This window comes from Bison bison, unplaced genomic scaffold (genome assembly GCF_000754665.1).
Source record: "Bison bison bison isolate TAMUID 2011002044 unplaced genomic scaffold, Bison_UMD1.0 scf7180017864291, whole genome shotgun sequence".
Lineage (NCBI taxonomy): Eukaryota > Metazoa > Chordata > Mammalia > Artiodactyla > Bovidae > Bison > Bison bison.
The window spans coordinates 1604054-1625539 of record NW_011494863.1 but is presented as its reverse complement, the minus strand read 5'-3'; the positions used below and the strand labels follow the sequence as shown (position 1 = coordinate 1625539).

The 21486-nt window shown below is 36.4% G+C and overlaps 1 protein-coding gene across 4 annotated transcripts in view; it reads right to left on the bottom strand.

Moving 5' to 3' along the window:
• Positions 1-4872: 4872 nt before the first annotated feature.
• Positions 4873-21486, bottom strand: part of LOC104996210 (ankyrin repeat and KH domain-containing protein 1) — a 105023-nt gene continuing 88409 nt past the window's right edge. For 2 of the 4 annotated variants that reach the window (XM_010850356.1, XM_010850360.1), the window contains 12 exons: positions 21297-21392; positions 20721-20837; positions 17433-17607; positions 15954-16410; positions 15362-15508; positions 13344-13493; positions 11563-13175; positions 8506-8682; positions 7192-7443; positions 6482-6657; positions 5631-5795; positions 4873-5352 (listed from right to left, as the gene is read on the bottom strand). In XM_010850356.1, coding sequence (XP_010848658.1) covers positions 5293-5352; positions 5631-5795; positions 6482-6657; positions 7192-7443; positions 8506-8682; positions 11563-13175; positions 13344-13493; positions 15362-15508; positions 15954-16410; positions 17433-17607; positions 20721-20837; positions 21297-21392 — 3585 coding nt within the window. In that variant the 3' untranslated portion in view covers positions 4873-5292. The remainder of the gene's footprint in view (positions 5353-5630; positions 5796-6481; positions 6658-7191; positions 7444-8505; positions 8683-11562; positions 13176-13343; positions 13494-15361; positions 15509-15953; positions 16411-17432; positions 17608-20720; positions 20838-21296; positions 21393-21486) is intronic. The other 2 variants (XM_010850357.1, XM_010850358.1) reach the window with 1 other exon arrangement.

Here is a 21486-nt window from a genome sequence, read left to right as displayed (position 1 = left end):
CCAAGAGTGGCCTCTTAAAGGATTTTTTGATGTAGGCATGGTGATGTGAAAGAAGGCATGAAAGAGATGGTAAGAGAGTAAGTACTAAATTGAGTATATTAAAAATCTCAACTTGATCTAGTTTGCTGTTTGGCTTCCTCAAAATCAGTATACCCTTCACCAGTGTCCCCCTTCTCCTCCAGCCAATTAATTACAGGCCACCTGATTTCATGCATTTATCAGTATTACTTCAGCTTTGGCGTCACCAAATTTTCCTTCAGCTCTGATTTCTTTACTTATTAAAAAAAAAAAGACTATTTTACAAGTCACTGCTTCTCAAATTTTACTGTACACATAAATCACCTGGAGATCTTACTAAAATGAAGATTCTGATACAGTAATTAGAACTTGAAATTCTAGGCTTTTAATAAAATCCCAGGTGATGCAGACCCTTAGGTTTGCATGTCCTTAGAATCACACTTCAGGTAGCAAGGATATGAATGTTGTATTGTTCCAAAAAGGCTTTTGAGCCTCTTATAAAGTGGTATATACCTGAAAGAAGTGTTTTAATAATAAGTGCTGGAGCATAAGGCTTGGGATCAGATTGCGAGGAACTGTCTATGATAACTCAACTTTTAAGCAAGGTAAGGAGTCTAATGAGGAGAGTGGGAGATGGGATGGAGAATAGTAAGACTGAAGGTGAAGACTCCAGCCTAGTGAAATGGGGTGGGCAAGAAGACAGTGGCTGCAAGGACAGAGAGAAGTGAAGGGGATCCAGATACACAGAGGAGTAAGGATAAGGTGACTGATTTAAGGGTAGGGTGGGAAGGAGATAAGCTAGGATAAGTCCCAGTCTTCTGACTTGAGAGTCTTGGTAGTTTATAGTACCAACTAATATAATAAGATGGAGAAGGCAATGGCACCCCACTCCAGCACTCTTGCCTGGAAAATCCCATGAATGGAGGAGCCTGGTGGGCTGCAGTCCATGGGGTCGCTAAGAGTTGGACACGACTGAGCGACTTCACTTTCACTTTTCACTTTCCTGCATTGGAGAAGGAAAATGGCAACCCACTCCAGTGTTCTTGCCTGGAGAATCCCAGGGGCAGGAGAGCCTGGTGGGCTGACGTCTATGGGGTCACACAGAGTCGGACACGACTGAAGTGACTTAGCAGCAGCAATATAATAAGGAAAACAAGGGGAGGGGCATATACTATATTGGGGAGTATAAAATGTGTGTGGAATGTTCAGATGGAAAACACTGGAGAATGTTAAGTAAGGAGCCAGATGTACAGGTCTGAAGCTACAGAGGGAGAACTCTGGGCTAGTGATTCAGATTTGGGTGGAGTAAAATCTAAGGCTGTGGGATAAGATTCCTTGGGGAGAAGATACACCAAAAGAAGAGACCTGGGCACATCAACATTTCTTTAAGGGTAGTGGAGGAAGAGGATTTCACCAAAGGAGACTGGGGAAGACCAGTGAGAGCAGAAGAACTACAAGACAAGTGTCAAAGGCTGTCAAGAAGGATCAGTATGGAAGTGAGGTCTCCCATCTATTAATCTCTTCTATAAAACAACAGCAGCAGTTACTACTACTATAAGACTACCACCAGAAGCTTACTTTTCTTGAGACACTGTGTGCTACAAGGGTTGGGGAACTAGAGAATAGGTAGTTGGATTTTAGAGAGAAAGCCAGATCCATTATCCATTCAACCTGCATGAAGGACCAAGAAAGATTTTAAATCAGAGGATTTTGTCAACACTTACTGACCATCAGAGTATAGGAGCTTTAAAAAGAAAAACAACTTAAACTCAGAGATCTGATTAAACCTGTAGGGAAATACCAGGTCTCTGCCACCAGGCAAATTACTGTGAACTAACATCAGTATCATTAAAATAAAACAGGAAGAGATGAAAAGCAATCACAAAATAGGTTTGCAATCTCATCATTAGATTTACAATCTTGTTTTCCAAATTAGGTCTTTAAGCTTAGGCTCCTGCCTTTATTGGATGTGGTCTTAACATACTTAAGTTTTGGATACTCAACCATTTCCTATCAGAGAGAGTGAAGGCAAAGTAACCTGTCAATAACATTGACACATGGTGACAAATCTTTGAGCATGAATAGAAAATGCAGCATTATTACAGTCTCTCACCCCAGGACAGGGTCCACTGGGAAGATGTCACAACCAGCCACATTTCTTGGTAGAAGAACTCCAGGGCTAGAGAACAAGATGTTCAGAGGCTGTTTTCATACAGTTTGTCTGTCTCTTCCTAGGTTTACAATGTGGTACAAAGGTCTTAAAACAGTGGGACAGAACTGTGTATACCAAGTAGTCCTCCCTGTCTGGCTTGAAACTCTAATATGATCAGCCTTTCCCCTTCTAAAAGTCACCTCAAACTAAGGATGGTACCTCCTATACTAATTTTGAGGTTGGGAAGACTTGGTGAGAATTTACAAGATGGAAACTATAGTTCCAGGTCCTGAGATCTCTTACCTCTGGTTGGGAGAGGCCACCATTGGCTGTCCAACTCTCTTCTTCGGTCTGGTTAGCTGAGGTGATGAAATTTCCCCTTTGAGAGCAGGGACTGAAGGAAGCAGACTGGCCTATAAAAGGGCAAGTCAGCACACTGTAGCCACAATAGGTTTAAAGGGTCTTAAAAACATCAATACTGTTATTGGTGGTGGGATTTTATTTTATTGAACACTACTTGAAATAAGTAGGTTCAGAAACCTTGATGATACAGTTTTATTTCTTGAATGAGCTGTTATTCACAGGGTTTGATCTATGCCTCGGCAGGATGTTCCTTTTATTTTTTCAGCAGGATGTTTCTTAATGACTTGAGGGCTCACTATGGGTGTGTAAGGTTTTCTTCTGCCTCCACTAAATCCCCAAAATCAATAATGGCTCTCACAACAGCAGGCTTTTGATTCCATGTAAGAACAAATAGTAGGGGCTCTCAAACCTCAGCAATGCATCAGATTCTAGCAGTCCTATACCACATATTCTCATTCATGAGACAAGTAAATCTGTTAGAACTAGGAGACCCTTTTGAGTTCAGTTATACTAAATTTCATTTTCAGATGAGGAAAGTGAAGCCCAGAGATGAGAAATGACTTGCCTAAGGTCACACAGTATTGAGTAACAGAAATGAAAAGAGGATTTAGTTTTCTGAACTTGTTCCACTCTACCCACTCTGCCTCCCCACAAATCCCTTGTATATTTGAAAATAATTAAGTTCTTACCTGAGCTAGGTTTAATCCAAGGTTCAGGTTGGTAAAATAGCAGTAAAGTAATGCCAGGAAGAGGCAAGACAGAGGAAGAAGAGATTATAGCAGGCAAAATGTAGTGGGGAGTAGGTTACTGGGATTCAAATAGAAAAGAAGGCAGTACAGATAAAAGGACAGGAAGGAGGGTATCCTAAATAGCTGCTACAAACTGCACAGCTGCTATCTGTTCCTAATTCTCCTAGGGGGTTTCTTATAATTGTATCTTCTTCTTTTGGGTTCTAGTTCCTGACCTGAGATAAAGTTTCTCATTCTGTTGTCCTCAGGGTGTAGAAGATATTGGAAGAGCTCTTCCAAAAATTCAAATGTACTTTAATTAGTTAAGATAGAACACCACTTACTTTTTGTCCCACTGAATAGTTTACTTAATATTATCTCTCACTATATGTTTCATCAAGAGTAGTTCCATTCATTTCACTAATATTCGGTGATTTTTTTGTGGGGGGGGGGGGTGTTATTAGTGATAACTGGATACAGCAAGATATGCAGGTGATCCTAGGGTTCCTTTGTTCCCCTCAAGGTGAGGAGGTCTCTTGAGACTACCTGATGTGGTTATTAAGCATTACAAAGGCAGTAGCTTCAACACCAGTGATAGTTTCTAAATCCAATCAAAATAGAAAATAAGAAATCTTTCATATGTAATATAATATAGAAGACAAAAGAACCAGGTATGTCTAACATAGAACAACATGGTGTATCTCATCTAGTGGTGGCTCTAGGAGGAGGGCAGAGAAGATTAAGAACTCCTGTTGGTATGAGAGTAGAAAAGTGTTTCTGGTATGGCTGTGCTCCTAGTTACTATTTTTCTGTGCAAGCTTCTTTGCCTTAAAGTGTGTTCTGGCTTCTCTATCAGTCTCCAACATTTTGTTTTCTTTTTTAGATTGCTTTTATCTAAGACCAAGTAATTCAACCACGTTACAACATGAACAAGTTGATAACTGTTCTTTTCATTTGGATAGTTTTTTTCTTCTCTATTGCATCAGATTCTTGGCATAGCCTATAGTTTGGCCAAAGCAATCCATTCCAGGGTTCCTGAGTTTAGTTTGTTGACCATATTGGCTCTTCATGAAACTAAGCTCAGAATTAGTCACATATTTATAAACATTCAGCTGATTTGACAATACAACAGAATTACATGAGTCACCCCACCCCCTCCTATGTCCCAACTCAAAACTTAAACACCTATAACCAAAATAAATCTTTAGATTAAAAAGTCAGGAAGCACAAAAGGAGTCTGAAGGGTGATCTGGGTGTCTTAAGTTTGTTCAGTGTCATCTGACTGAAATCCTACTGTTCTTATTAACATATTCATGATCCACAAAGAGCTAAACCTTTTAATGGCCTATCTGCTAAAATCAGATAGGATACATTACAGGGGCTTGAAACATTCTCACTTATAAAAATATATGCAAGAAAACCAAAGAACAAGGAAGTTTAACAGAGTAAGTATACAACTTATTCTAAAAGTGCTTTTGCAAGGCAATCTAAGAATGAACTCTAAAGTGTAAAATGTGAGAAGACTATTACAAATATAGTATTAACAACTTGGTTCAATATGATTGTGGATTGGGCAGTACCTGCATGACCACTGAAAGGATCACACCCCACTTCTAAACACTGTTCATCTTTTTATTGAATATTCTGGTAAATATTTCACATTAATACAGGCTACATTAAGTAGAGCCACTATATGACAAGAAATTTACTCAACTTTTTCCTTTTAAGTATGTAAACAATTGTACATGTATTTACCACCCTAAAAGGTTGAAATATGTAATCATCTAATTCTTTTCTGCATACAAGTAGCATTCAGTATGTTTAGCCCAAAGCACTAATTTCAAAATGGCTAAACTAACCAGAGAACATAATCAGGTGGTTAGGAAATCAATTTGTTCTTATACAATGGGCAATCAAATTTCCATTGCTAAAGCCTCAGAGAAAATTTCTTAGGCACATTAAAAAAAAATCCCCAGGGTTCTTCCAAGGTCAAAATTTCTCAAACAAGGCTAAAGAGTAAGACCTTCTAACTTAGTTGACATATTTGAGATGCATGTTTCCAATATGAGGTGCCCACGTGCCAGGCCAAATCTGAAAAGGGGGAGGAAAAATTGGAATTTCTAATTAGGAATCTTTAGACATTTACAAAACGAATATATAAATGCAATGGCAATTCAGTGTTTCTGCCTAGAAAGAATACAGTACATGAAACAAAATGTTAAGTAGCATTATCTTGATACTGAAAAACTTAATTCAGATCAAGGTGGTAAGATGTCTTGACTTTTGATATTCAGAACTTGTATTACCCAAAGAATTAAAAGGATGACATGATAAATCTGAAAAATAAAAGAGCATTAAGTTCATTTTACCTGCTGGGCATCAGTGCATTCAGTTGAATTTTGAATAACTTTTATCATAGGGTTCCAAGAAGGATCTGGGTTGTGAAGTCCATTAAACAGAGGGCCTCCTGGAACATCAGCAAGCTGAGGATGGGAGGGTATTATGGTGCCTCCATACATGGAAATTGGTAGACCCTAAAACAGCAGAATGGTGTAATCATGAAGTGACTGTAAATGATGATTCCATAATACCAGCATAGATCTCTCTCATTTCCCTTCATTCAAAGAACTCCAGAGTATGTATAGCACCATTGTACAGTGTTGAGAAACCGAAAGTAGTTATCTACATCAGCAACACATTTTCACTGAGAATAGAGAAAACAACTAAACCCAATATTCAATGATTGGGAAATTTCCAATATTTTATGAACATATAATACCCCAACTTTCCCACATTTTAGATTTACTAATAAGCTTGTGCTAAGAAAAGGGAATTCTACACGATAGCTTGCAGCCACAGTCTGGCTTTACGGCAACCTGGAAGCTCTCAGAGCAGACAAGAGCGCAATGGTGAGCTCAGAGCCAGCTTTCCAGAGAGGGAGAGGCCTCCCTTCTCAGCTGTGGCAGCCAGATGCAAAGCAGCAAAAGTCAAATCTTCCAGGTTTGGAAAGAAGATGGCAGCATCTTCAGGATAGTTCGAGGACAAACTAACATAAACAACATAACCCACTTTTGAAAATAGATAAAAGATCTGACAAATTCATAGAAACAAACTAGTTATAACCAAAAACGAGAATTATTTCAGTACAAATTACTCCTTAACATGTGACTACATTGGCTGGCAAAGTGTTAAACAAGTACAATGATGTTTGTCAACTCACTTTAGAAAAATCCACAAAACTGCTCGCCATAGGCTGATGAAAAATGTTAGAGGGGGCTACCATTCCAGAATCATCTCTCTCCATTGGCTGATGCTGAGAGAATGTGCTTGGGTCTGACAATTGTTGATGCATTGGATGGTTCCCTATCACAGACTGTGACCAACCTGATAACCCTTCTAGAAAAAAGAATTGAAATCAAGAGTTAGATATTTATCTGGATAAAATAACAAAACATTACCACTGGAGTTTTTCATACTAAATTTAATCAAAAGCATTCCTTTGATAGCTCAGGACACATTCATAAAAATCTTTGCAATCCAAAAAAAAACCAAGTTCCTGTAACTGGATGTAGTCTTCGGAATATCCCAAACACTCTACCTTGTCCTTCAAAAGATTAAATGCTATCTGAAAGAAATCAAATGATTGTCCCATTCTCCAATGAAAAGCTTAAGAGGGAAAGGAAGTATGCTTTGAATTTTTAATTTCTAATTTATTATATTTATTACTATCATACACATTACATCTATTTTTAATATATAACCCAAACTAACATTCCAGACTTTGAGACTGGACTGGGCTCCTCAAAGGTTTAAACAATCCTACTGGTTAAGTGTAGGAATTAAGCTTATTTAGATAAGGAACTAAGTTTAAAAGGCAAAATCTCACAATTTACTCGATATCCCTCCAGACAGAGGGCACTATAACTGTACCTGACATGGCATTGACACCAAATGACCAGATTCCACTGTGTCCAACAGGAGCGACAAAACCGGTTCCCACAGGGGCTTGTGCGACAGACCCTCCTTGTCGAATTCGGGCTAGTCTCTCTGTTCCAATGGGGGGAGGGATTTTTCGATCCTGACTGGCACTGCCTCCTTTTGGTTGGCCCAATGTTGGTGGGGCAGAAGTGGCTGAAAGAGGTGAAGATGATCCCGAAGAAACAGATGGAATAGGAGAGTCACCTGGTGGCAAAATATTTCTCTATTGTTTTATTACATATAAAAATTCAAATTATAAAAATATGAGAAACCTTGTTGGAAAGATCTATTCCACAATACAGGTTCTGGAAAGAAAATTTTCATTTTGCAAGATCATTCAAATGAAAATATATGAGTTATATATACATTATCCTATACTACTACTGCCTGAAGCAAGTACAAATAGTCTAAATTTTTTTTTTTAATTGAACTGAACAAGGCTAGAAAGGAAGAAGGCCCTATTTATTCTTGCTGTAGTTCTTTTGTCAAAGGACCAATATTCACTGACTACCTCATGATGCTCATTAAAAAAAAAATCAAATCCTGTTCACATCCTTTTAGAACTTCATCTATTCTAAATATTGAAATAAGTCAGAACAGGGGAATATTTTTACTTATAAATGGAGAACTTCATCTATTCTAAATATTGAAATAAGTCAGAACAGGGGAATATTTTTACTTATAAATGGCAATACAGTTTCCTCAAATGTAAAAATAAATGAGGAATCATACCAAACTGATTAGATATTTAAATACAACCATTTCACAATACTGTCCTCAAAGCATCTTATAAAACTACTTCCCTTTTTTTTTTTTTTAACTCAAGGCAGATATACTGAATGAGTTAATAACAAATGATGCTTAGATTGCTATAAAGTAACTAGATCCTTAGGTGGTGGTTTGGATACTAAAAGAGGTGACTCTTGATAAAAATGCCATGGTTCATCAGAAAATAGAGGATACAAAAAAGCTGAACTCAAACCAAGAGGGTAAGCAGCTTCTTCCTCAGTTTCTCTCTTTTCTTTGTACCTCTTTTCTTGATCCAAGTCTCAGTGTAACTTCAAGTCTGGCTTGAAAGAATAGCCTGACCCTTCTCAAGTTTTCTATCCTATAAACAACTGATAATTTTTGACATGACTGCAATACAAACCTTGGGTATTTGCATATAACTTAGATTACTTAAAATTACAATATGGTGTTCCCTATAACAAATGATTTAATAACTTATTAGAGATTCTTTGGGACGATTTCCTCCAGGATTCCTACATGAGTTTGAGGCGCTCGTCCAAGGGTGGGGAGAAAAATGTTGTCTGTTGAAACTAGGGGTCCCAACAGGAGCTGGCCCTTGCAGGAAAACCCGAGTTCCTGGTATGCTGGAAAAACTTGTCAGAGGAGCAGAAGAGGAAGATGGGGAGCTGCCTGATGGGTCAATGGACGGTAATCCTGAAATAAAACAGGTCCAAGAAATCAAATTAGCTAAGGCTTTAAAAAATGAAAAGTCCAAAGTTTACTTAATTCCTCTTTAAAAAAGAAGAAAGCACACAGTTTATTCTGTGGATCACAGCAACAAGAATCCATTTATACCACACTGTATGTCCCAAACCCATTTTTTTTTCTTGCAGTCGAGAAGAATACCTCAGGCAACACTAGATATAGAAAGTCCAGTGTTTAGGAATGGCAGTTACCTGGAGTATGTTTCAGATAAATCTCAAAGCCTTCATTGGAGGGGATATGAAATGACAACATGTTGTGACTAAGTGTTACCTATTACTTGGAAGAATAGCTGTTCATCTCTATAATTACAGTCATTCCCTATGCAAAATGAATAACAATCTACCAATTTTTTTCTTCCTGACAAGGAGGAAAAGCATACTATTAAACTAAAGATAATTTCAGAACTCCATCTTACCAAAAAAAGAAAATCAAAAGTTGCAAACTACATCAAAATTTCTATCAATATCTAGTTTATATAAGTCTGAATTTGATAGTCTTCTCAAATTCCATTGCTTTCTCTGGAGAATATAGTAGGGAAAGAGGGCAAGGATCTGGAAAAGGATTATAGGTGCTCATTTCATTTCAGGAAAAAGTTAACATCAACATAAAAAATTCAAAATTCTCAGGCAGGTCTTTAGTATATTCACTGGGTTGTACAACCATCACCATAGTCAATTTTAGAACATTTTTGTCCACACTAAAAGAAAATGTATGCATTACCTGTCACTCTCCATCCTCCTTTACCTGATCCATATCTGAACCTTTAAGCAACTACTAACATTTTTTTTTCTCTCTAGATTTGCCTATTCTAGAAATTTCATATAAAAAGAATTATACAATATGTGGTCATTTGTGACTGGCTTCTTTCACTTAGCAAAATGGTTTCAAAGTTTATCTATGTTGTACCACAAATAACTACTCCATTTCTTTTACTTTATCTCATAATATCGAATATACATTATACTGAGAATAATATCTTCTTATATAGATACACCACATTTTGTTTTCCATTCATCAATTGATGGACATTGGATTGTTTCCACTTTCTGGCTATTATGAATGGTGTTGCCATGAGGATACCAGTTTTTGTGTAGGCATATGTTTTCTCTTGGGTATACATAGGAGAAGAATTACTGGATCATATGGTAACCCTTTTTAATTTCTTAAGGAACTATTTTTCCAAAGTGGCTGTAACATTTTAAATTTCTGCCAGCAGAGTTTGAAAGTTCCAATTTCTCTACATGCTTTCTTGTTTTTTGAAAGAAGGTCAACGAAAGAAACCACCCAGGCAGTTAAGAAATGAAGCCAAGCTTAATCAATCCTGGACCCTGGAATGAAGGTCAAGGATTAATGCTTGCTTTAAAAAAAAAAATTGTTTTTTAATTAGTAATAAGTAATTTTGATGTTACAGATCTGAATAATAAGGATCCCAAACCTGGTTTACTACCAAATTAGATGGATGATTTCCTTGACTTTCTTTTTCCCAGCCATTCATAATCTGTACATCTTCTGGGATATAGTATTAGAGTGCAAAGAGCTCAAACACTGGAATATGAAAGATCTCAAGCTCAACTCTAGCTAAGGCATCTAAATTCACGTATTAGTTACTGCCAGTCACGTGAAGGACTAATTTAAAAATTAATTAAATTTTACCACAGTCTGAGCATCGGCAATGAGCTCTTCTTTCATCCTGGGGCCTCTGAAAACTTTATTAGTTTTGACCAAAATGAAAAGTTAAAATAGCACCTATTTATAGAAAAAAAAATCCTGGAGAATAATATTTTTGGACCACAGATGGTCTTATGTAATATTTATTTTTATTGAAAGATGATATAACAGCTATGTTTTCCTGAAAAGTAAATGGAAACGTATCTGATAGAAATGCTAAGGCTCACAAATTTTAGTAAACTCACAAATTTTAGTAAACTCACAAATTTTAAACAACTTAGATCAGTTTATAATTAATAAAATGGAAATGGGCTCTGGGAAGTTTTCCAAATGGAAAAAAAATGCTAAATAAGTGGCACTATCACTTCTTACCCCCATTCTAGGTCAGCCACAATTTCTAATTTGTTTTTTAGCATTTATTAGAGCAGATTGGACTAAATCAGAGCATTATAGAGCAAACTGGAACAAAATTTTGGCCCTTAGACTCTGGAAAATAGATTCTGGCTTTCCAAATATCTTTGAACCACCACTAGCCTCTTATCTTTCCAAATCTTTCTTATACTGCTTCAGTAGCTAATTTCTAATTTCAAGGAACAAAGAGCTGATTTGAAATTGTTTTTTAAAAGTAAGAGCGCATAGACGACTGGATCTCTTCAAGCAGCTCCATCTACTATAAATAAGATGGATTAAGACATCATTTAATATTCATTCTGAGCACCCATGACTGAAAACAAAGAATGTAGATTATGAATTGTAATCCAACATTTTTAAATCTAAGAAATGCAAACACTCACTTTGATTTAAAAAATGTCTGTGAATTTGGAATCCTTGAAGCATCCTATGGGTCCCTTTTATGAATATCTTATATCAATTCTAAGAAAATGAACTGACATAAGGTGTAACTTCCTTGATAACAGGTACAGAGAGATCATAAAAAAGAATATAAAGCAGTTCATATTTGAGTGACTAACCTACAACTAGTTTTTTGTCCACTCAATCAGCAGTCATTAAGGGGTCTTTACTGTTTATGATAACACCCTTATTTCTTCATGATCATGCAATAAATATTATGTATAAAATAAATGCTTTATTATCTTTGGAAGGTTAGATTATGTTGTTAAAGCCCCAAATTGCGCAGTCATGATAGTTACAATAACTTACCAACTGGACTAGTAGAAACTCGCTGGGAAGGTGATCTGAAGCCAGGTGCCTTGGAATTGTCAGGGTGCACGTTCTCCAAGTGTCCAAGTACAGAGCTACCCAGAAATGCTGACTGAACAGTGAAAGAGGCATCTGCAGCAACTCGTGAGGACAGAGGACCATCTCCCCAACCCTGGTTAGCTGGCACCTGACTGCTATCAAAGAGACTACTGAAGTGATTGAAAAGCGTGGCTGGGCCAAACGTAGGTGGCAAAGATTTATTTGCTGGGTTAATGTGCATCTGAGAACCATTCATAATGTTCATGGCTGAAGAAAGCTGCACTGTAGCTGGTGGGCCTTGAGGTGGTGTTAAAGGAACTGGATTTGTAACAAAAATGGACTGGGGATCCTGGTGTATAGTTGCATTTGGTACCACTGAGTAGAAAGAACCTCTGGGTTGCAATCGATGAGAAACTCGAGGTGCTGGTACAGCTAACTGAGGTAAATTACTGGTATCCTGATTATCAGCAGCAACCAATCTAGGTGATGCTAAAGTCAATGGAGCAGGTTCTGAATTAGATGCAAAAGGCATTGACATAGGACTTAAATCAGACACACTGGATGGCTGTGCTTCCTCCTGTGTGTTATTGGACAGAGGAGTGGGACTACCAGATGGGTGAGTTTCTGGAGCTCCTGGGGTGTTGCTGGCAGAGCTACTGCAGCTGTTGGCAGTTGAAGAGGGGGGACACAGGTTTGCCGTGGACTGGTCCTGTGTGGACAGTTTCTCTTTGGGGGCGGGCATGGCAGAGAAAGACTCCATCTTTTGTGAAGAAAGCTGTGCTTGAGAAGTACTTGCAGGCAGAAATGTGGTGGGAACTTGCCCACTAGTGATAGGTGCAGAGGAGACTGAAGGCAGGGAACTACAAGTGCTTGTCATAGAAGTAATCACTGTTGCTGGAGGGCTTGTCTTAGGCACACAGGCAAACAGCTGCTTTCTGACTGATGAAGGAGTCCGGGTATTAGTCACACACAGTTGCTGACTGGCAGCAACTACAGAAGAGACAGTGATAGGGCAACTGGCAGTAGCTAGTCCAGTAGACTCTGACGGTAGAACAGTTCCGTTCTGGTTAGGTAGACGGCCTGTATTATTATGCTTTGGAGAGCTGTTTGTGTTGCCAGGATTCACAGGTCTCACTGGGAATGGTCCCCAAGTGTTAGGAGAGGGTGAGAAGGTTCCTCCAAACTGGGCCATGGGTAAGCGAGGATGCCGAATCTGTTGCATGGTTTGAGCAGCCAACAGGGCAAAATGCGGGTGGGGATAAGCTAAGGGCAGAGAAACTGGGAAAGAAGAACGTACATTTGCTGGAACGTTCTTATTAAGTTTATTAGTGGGCTGGAACGTAGATAATGTTGTTGCCTGTGAAGTTACCAGACTTGGAGCACCCAAAGGAAATGCATTTTTACTGGAAGCTGCTGTGGTGCCTACTCCAGATGAGAAGTTTGCATGAATGGCTTTGATGCTGGCAGGTGTTCTGATATGGTTTTTAGGAATCAAGTCTTCCAGTTCCTTAGCAGGATCTTGAATAAGTGCATTAATAAGTTGAACTGCAGATCTTGTTGATTCTGTACCACCCCTGGGGAGAAAACAAACAAAAAACAAAACAAGATCAAAATCATAAAAAACTAGGTAATCTTTACCACGAATTAAAATTCTGATAGTACCATGGCTAAGAAAAATGTGCTTCTAATACAGTTTAACTTCCTCACAGAACTAAATATATATATATATATTTCATAATCACCTAATTGTGATCATTCTCTCGCCATTCTTATCTTTTTGTTTATCCACATCAATGTGGGCACCAGTAACATCTTGAATTGCAGTGATGTTGCATCCTCCTCTTCCCATTATTCTGGAAACCACTGAGGCTGGAACAGATAATTTTTTTGACCTATAAAATGAAGACCACATACATGAGCATATGAAACAAAAATATTTATTAAAAAAACATGTCTCAAAAAAAAAACATGTCTCAGTAAGTATGTTCATGAGTATCTGGAGAATAGTATTTATCAAACCTTAAAGAGGAAGTTATTAGAGGCTTTTATTTAGAAACTGACCTCTTATTATACTGAATTTAATTTAGTAAAGATGAAAAACACATTGCCATTTGAAAAAAATTATACTTAAGTCACTCACGATCTCAGCATTCAAACTATCACATGTTAACTGAATGGCAATGATCATATATATTGATACTTTCAAAATTAAAATAATGCATACCACATTGTTAAACTCTATATGAAAATGAGTACAGGCAGGTTATCAGTTTCAACGACTTTACTAAGCAATAAGCCTCGGAGTTGAATTACATAAAAAACAATTCACAAGTGTATGAATTCCACTTGTGTGAGGCATGCGAAGAGTTGATTCATTGGAAAAGATCCTGATGCTGGGAGGGATTGGGGGCGGGAGGAGAAGGGGACGACAGAGGATGAGATGGCTGGATGGCATCACTGACTCGATGGACGTGAGTCTCAGTGAACTCTGGGAGTTGGTGATGGACAGGGAGGCCTGGCGTGCTGCGATTCATGGGGTCGCAAAGAGTCGGACACGACTGAGCGACTGATCTGATCTGATCTGAGGCAAGTGGAACTAGAGAGAACACCAGAGGCTGACACTGAGATCTGACAAGATGGCCTGGGTCTCTTGCAGGATTATTGTGGAAACTCAGTGTTTGCTGGCAGAACCAAAGGAAAGCAACATCCATTATTTTCATGTGGTCACTGCTGACTGTCAAGATTACCCCCTTGAAGATTCCACCCTCAAACTTTGAACTATACCGTCCAGAAGAATACCCAGTTGCAGACTCTAAAATACATTTCATGATCAAAATTTAATATCCCAATGTAGACAAACTGGGAAGACTATACTTAGACATTCTGAAAGCCAGAGCATAGACTAGGCCATAAATAATATAATACTTAAATCAATCTAATTATTAAGTGCACATCATTTCTCCTGTTCTGCCAAGACTTCTTCCTTTTTTGTTTGCTTCTAATGGACAAAAAGTCTTAGAAAAATTATACAATAAAACTTCAGACATCTTAGTCCTTTGGTGATTAAGTGCACACTAGTAAATCTGTGTCTTGTCCTAATTCCCTGTTGTAAAGCATGAGCAGAGGCTTGAAATACCTTCTGGATTGTGTGAAACATTTTAAAGCACTGGTCCCCCTCTGTTTTTATTCATCATGGTTTAAGTATAAAGCAGTGTGAATAAAGAGAGTTGTCAAAGTTAGCTGCAGGGGTGTTTCTATTTGTCTTTATTTTTTTGAGGGAGAAGGAAGTTTTAATTTTATGAGCTCTTTCCCCACCTTTTACAGTGATCTAACTGCATTAGTTAAAAGTAGACAACGATTCTTTAGTAAACTCTATGTAGATGAACAAACTTGCCTGACTCAAAATGGGACCATTAAACAATATCATAGCCCTAATAACATTGTGACTTTGCTGTCAAGTGAATCTCTCTTAAGAAGTTTGTGACCTTTTTGTATGATTTGTCTGTAAACTGTTATATCTTATGCTTTAATAAAGTATTTTTTGTTTTTCCTAAAGCCAACATTTCTTATATCATATAAAATATACATATAAAATTTACATACTGTTTCTAATTTTGCTTTAGTCCACTCTGGATATAGTATGGCATTATAGTTGAAAATAATAGTCACATTCAAATTACTCATTAATTAACTGGGTAACCATCTCACAATAGGAGAAAACGAGGAGATAAGTTAAAAAGATGAGACTAATTGTACTTACCTTCGGACAACTTCTTTCCATCCTTCCTCTCTTTTTTGCCCCCTTTTAGGGCTAGTCAGATTCAGCTTTATGTTTGGAGAACTTAATGGCAATGACACTGACTTGTAGGTTGTTGATAAGGAATTAGGATTCACTTCGCCTTCAAGTCTAAGAGAAATATCAAATCCAATAAAAGATAAATTTTAAGATAGAAGCTCAAGAGATTTGCTGAAATATTTGAATTAAAATTTGGCACATCAAATTATTAACAATTCAGAAAAACAGAAATAGGGCAAAGAGTCCATCATTTATTTTAGTATTAAAATGGATTCAGAAGCCAAAAGGACTATATATAATCAATAAAATGACATAATTAAAGTAAAACCAAGGTATGCTAACATTTTCAACTTCAAAATTAAATCTTAAAAGTTCTAATAATTTCCTTTCATAACTAGCACACGATTAGGAGGACACTGGTTTTAAATGTTTCAGTTTTAAATGTTGAAGACAGATTATGTGGTAGACTTAAATTATTTAACACAACTTGTGTTACTTCAAGTTCTTGTGCCAGGTATGCAAAAGGAAAGGTAGGTAACAAGTCAGAAAATTTTACCGTGTTGGAGTTTTGGAAGCAGCTGTACTTGTCTTTTCCTCCTGGGAATGGAGTAGCAGTAGGGGGTATCTCCTATCGCTAGAGGAATTCACATCCATAGTGAAATTTAATTCTTGGCTTTTACCACCACTGCTACTCTCACTGTTGCAATCTGTGCTGTCCAAGTTATCTGAATCACTATTCCCACCTGCACCACCACCTTTGCTTTCTCCGTTTATTTTATTCTTATCTGCCTTTTGCTGTGCTAAGGATATATGTTGTTCTGGTAATATTAAATGTGCAGTGGGAGGAGTCTCTTTGGTTTTGTTCTTCTTATTTTTCCGGTTGGTGCTAGGAGTTGTCACAACATTGGCCCTTTTTTTCCCAAACACATTTGTGAATGTTGCAGATGTTGCAGAGATTCCAATTGTGGTGGTGGTAGTCGCACTAGGAGGTTCTATGGGAACTTCTTGCTCCACTGTGAAAAAGGATATAAATCACACTGAGCGCCACGGATCTCAAAACAAATTGTGACAGAATATACCTAATAATTCATAATTCACTCTTAGTCATAATTTCCTTTTATCAGTATTCACTAGTAAATAAACAAATCTTTACAGTTGTGAGAATGAAAGTATCATATTTTGATGTCTAACTCAGTACAAAAACATTAACAGTCTTAAGCTTTGAAATGCTAGTCTCATGAACTAACCAAAAATCACAATACAGATTGGATTTAAGAAGTTTTTAAAATAGCATTTTAGAATTAGAATTCGAATAGAGCAAAATCATTTGCCTATTACTATAACTGCCAGACTGTACAATAAACAATTCTTTGAGAGTAATGGGCCCCAGTGCTATACAGCTTCAACACTAAACCTTAGTTAACTGAGGAACTAGACCTCTCCCCAGTTTCTAACTGGGGAATGAGAGAGTAAGGAAGAACCTGAAGAAAAGCTGGCAAACCTCTTATGGTATCACTTTAGGATATACATAATGTTTTTACAGGGAACTTAAATTACACCTGAATGTCTTCCCCTTCTGTTTGTCTATGTCACTTTACAATGTGAAATACTGAATACAGAAGTCAACTGTCAATTTCAGATTAAAGTAATTGAATATTTAACTAGAATTAGTTTTGAGAGCAAAAAGCACTCAAAATGAAGCTGCTGCTGCTGCTGCTGCTAAGTCGCTTCAGTCATGTCTGACTCTGTGCGACCCCAAAGATGGCAGCCCACCAGGCTCCCCCATCCCTGGGATTCTCCAGGCAAGAACACTGGAGTGGGTTGCCATTTCCTTCTCCAGTGCATGAAAGTGAAAAGTGAAAGTGAAGTCGCTTAGTCGTGTCCGACTCTTAGCAACCCCACAGACTACAGCCCACCAGGCCCTCCGTCCATGGGATTTTCCAGGCAAGAGTACTGGAGTGGGGTACCGTTGCCTTCTCCCAAGCTGATAAACACAAAGAATTTTTATCATTAATTCAGACGGTCCATTTCTCACCATCTTCCTCATTCTCCTCTTCATCTTCATCTTCCGGTAGTTCTGAATTCTCCTTAGGTTTGTTTTCCTCGTCTTCTTCCTGCTTTCTTTTCTGCTCCTCTTTTTTCTTCTTTCTCTTTTCTTTTCTTTTCTCTCTTTTAGCTGCAAGAGCTTGCTTTCTGCTCTCCTCTCTTGACTGTGAATAAAATTGTTGTTTTAGTCACTAAGTCCTTCCTGACTCTTTATCTCATCTTAACAATAATGCAGTGATTCAAAATAAATAATGAAATGATGCTTTTGTTTATGATACATGGGGTTTCTCATGTATGTCACTCTTAACACACATTTATAAAAGCAACGAAAGAAGAAACAGATATGCTGGATATCATCAAAATTAAAAGTTGTTGTGCTTCAAAGGGATCATCAATAAAGTGAAAAAACATAAAATAGGAAAAAATTTTTGCAAATCTTACATCTGGTAAGGGTTTTGTATCAGGAATTGATAAAGAACTCTTATAACTCAATAATGAAAAGACAAATCAATCAATTAAAAATGGGCAAAGGATCTGGAGACATTTCTACAAACAATATACAAATGGCCAATAAACACAGATGCTCAATATCACAAACCATCAGGGAAAAGCATATCAAATCACAATGAGACACCCATTTCACTGTCACTAGGATGGCTAATCAAAAAGACAGATAAATTATGGTTAGAATGAGAAGAAACTGAAGACTTCATTCACTGCTGGTAGGATTATAAAATGATGCAGCTACCTTGGAAACAATCTGGCAGTTTCTCAAGTGGTTAAGCACAAAACTGCCATATGAGCTAGCAATTCCATTCCCAGATATATACCCAAGAGAAATGAAAACATATTCATACAAAAACTTGTATGCCATGCTTGCTTTGGCACCAAACTTACAAAAAAAAATTGAATACAGAAGGTTAGCACTACTCCTGCATAAGAATGCCATACAAATTCATGAAACATTCCATAATAAAACAAACAACTTGTATACCTATGAAGTGGAAACAAACTAAATGTTCAACAACTAATAAATGCATAAACCAAATGTTGTGTATCTATATAATGGGATATTATTCAGCAATAAAAAAATGAAGTAATGATATATGCTACAATATGGATAAACCTTAAAAACATGAAGCAAAAGAAGCCAGTCACAGAGGACCAAATACTGTATGATGATTCCAAATATCAAACGTCTGGAATAAGCAAATCCATAGAGACAGAAAGTAGATTGCTGACTACCTAGATTTATGTGGCATTGTTTAATTAAAATGCAGCTGTTACAATCTTTATAAGATATTAACAAATTTCACTATGAAAATGTCCTTAGGAGGCCATTATAGAAATTATTTATTTTCAGAAAGGGGAACATGACAGTGGTTGCCTCACATCATAAAGAAAGCTTGAAACAAACAGAAAACACATCAAATTACTCACATTTCTATGGAAATTATCTAAAAAATCCTCACCATATGAAACTGACAATGAAGTCCAGTTGTCCTGGTAAAGCACTTTCCTCAAAACTATAATTTACAATTCTAAGTCACAAATAAGCTATTTTTAACATTTTTATTTATCCAAAACTAGGTATCAGCAAATTATGGCTTGAATGCTAAGAATAACTTTTACATTTTAAATGGTTGAAAAAAATGAAAAGGTAAACATTTCATGACATGCAAAAATATCACAAAATTAAAATTCTGATGTCCATAAATAAAATTCTACTGGAACACATTCATTTAACCACTGTCTGTAGGTGCTTTCATACTACCACAGCAGAGTCAGAGAGTCATGACAGTTTGTATGGCCTACAAAGCCCCAAATTTTACTCTTCTGCACTTTATAGTGTGGCCAAAGAAAGAAAAAAAAAATAAAGTCTCTAAACTGCCTATGTAAATGAGAAAGGGTCTGAGGACTGAAAGAAGAAACTGCATATTCAGTTAACAATTATTTTATCATTTTTGTAGCATAAGAGCAAAATGGCTGTTCAGGGAATTGCTGACCATACCCCTGGGTAGTTACACAAAAATAAAATTACAGACATGGAAGGAACCATAGAAGTCATCAAACTTTAAACTTCCCTTTATTTTAAAATGAGTATTATTTTTTCCACTTGTGATTTTAACTATAATCAAGTTTATCATGGAGGTATTAGAATTTACTTAATTTCCTAATGATAAAACTTTAAGGTTTTTACCTTTCCCCTTATTATAAGCTATTTAACAGTGAATGCATCTTTGAGCATCTGTCAAAGTATTTACCTTAGGCTAAATTTCTAAAAGAGGAATGACTGGAGTAAAGGTATGCTCTCTTTTTAATTTGTCAAATCATCTCCATTAATAATTACACTAATTTATACCATGTATCAAAAGTCATACCAGAGTGCTAATTTCTCCACATCCTAGCCATCAACAGCTATTATCAAACCTTTAAATGTTTTTTCCCCAAACATTTAAATTTTGAGTTTCCCTAGTCTGGCAAAGGAAATTTAAATCACTCTTTCACTGTGCATTTCTTTGTTTATTCATGAAGCTGTGCCTTCTCCATTTATTTACTGAAAATTTATATTTCTTTTTCTGTGAATTGCCCATGAAATTATTTTTCATTCTGGGCAAGTTATCTTTTGTCTTATTGATTTTAAGCAACTTTTTATTCTTTTTTTTAACAAGTTTTTTTTTTTTTTTTCTAAACAAACTAAGAATTGGTATCAAAATTTTGGCATCTCTAAAATGATTTTTCCCCTTTCTTTTATCATCAATGAAATATCTTAATGTTAAGCTATCTCACACATTCTAACTCTACTTGATTATAGTATTTATTCTTTTAATATAACTTCTGGGTTCATAAGAACACCCTCATTTTCTGAGGCACACTGAGCCTCAGAAAGGTGATCTTTAAAAAAAAAATTTCCATTAGCACATCCAAGGAAACTTAGACATTTACTCTTTAAGAATTTAATAAACAATCGATACCCCAGATCTTATAATAAAGAAAGATTTCCAATGTCTTAATAAATTTCTGCCTATACTAATGGTAAAACAGCTTAGGCAATAATATCATGTAGAAAACTGTGACGTGTTTAAAAACTAATTCTTCACTTATATGGTTAAAAATATGTTTTGTATAACAGGTCAGAATAAAAAAAACTGATGGTAGTTTGATAATTTATCATTTTATAAAAAGAGATTTTGTTAAGATTATAGTCCTATAAGTAGCAAATGTATTCTACTAGATTTTCAACCAGTTCTAAAAAGGAAAAATATTTCTCACTCACCTTTTCCAGATCAAGTTCCTTTAAAAGAATACTTGCATTCTTATTTGCTTCTGCAGCCTGTTGGTCTTTAGCCTTCACAATTGTCTCAACACATTGGTGACATTTTTTCAACAGTTCCTATACCAGAAATGGAATTATATAAATACGGAAACACAAAAAGAGGCCAATAAAACTTGAGTTGGTAAGTACACCAAAGTTCAGGGCTTAAAGCCCAAATTATTGAATATTTACTAAACCAAATCAAGTTATCCTTTGAATCTAGAGTTAGACTGAAAAATCAAAATAAGCTACCATTTTCTTAAAAAGTTTATGTGTTCTTAGAAAACTGTCTAATCAGACTAATAATCTAATGATAAAGTTTAGATGCAGTTGCTGTAATTACAGTCTGTATTAGGCAGAAAATCTCAAAATAATTTATAAATTATACTCATTCTTCATTTGCAAATGGAGAAACTAATCACTGAAAAATCAGGTTATCTGTCTTATAAAGGATGAAAAGAACAGGCTGTTAACATATACTTTGGTATATAATTCCATAAAGAATAAAAATGTGCTTCAACAGCATATTAAACCTACCTTATCAGTGATTGTTGCTATGTATCTCATGCATTCTATATCAGAAGGGAACTGATTGACTTCCTTAACCAAATACTGAACAACTTTTACATGACCCTGTAAAAAGTACAACAAAAAGTACACAAAAGAAAGCACTGAAAGCTGGCCCATATCCTTAAAAACTTAAGAGTAAAAGGTATAGTAACACTTC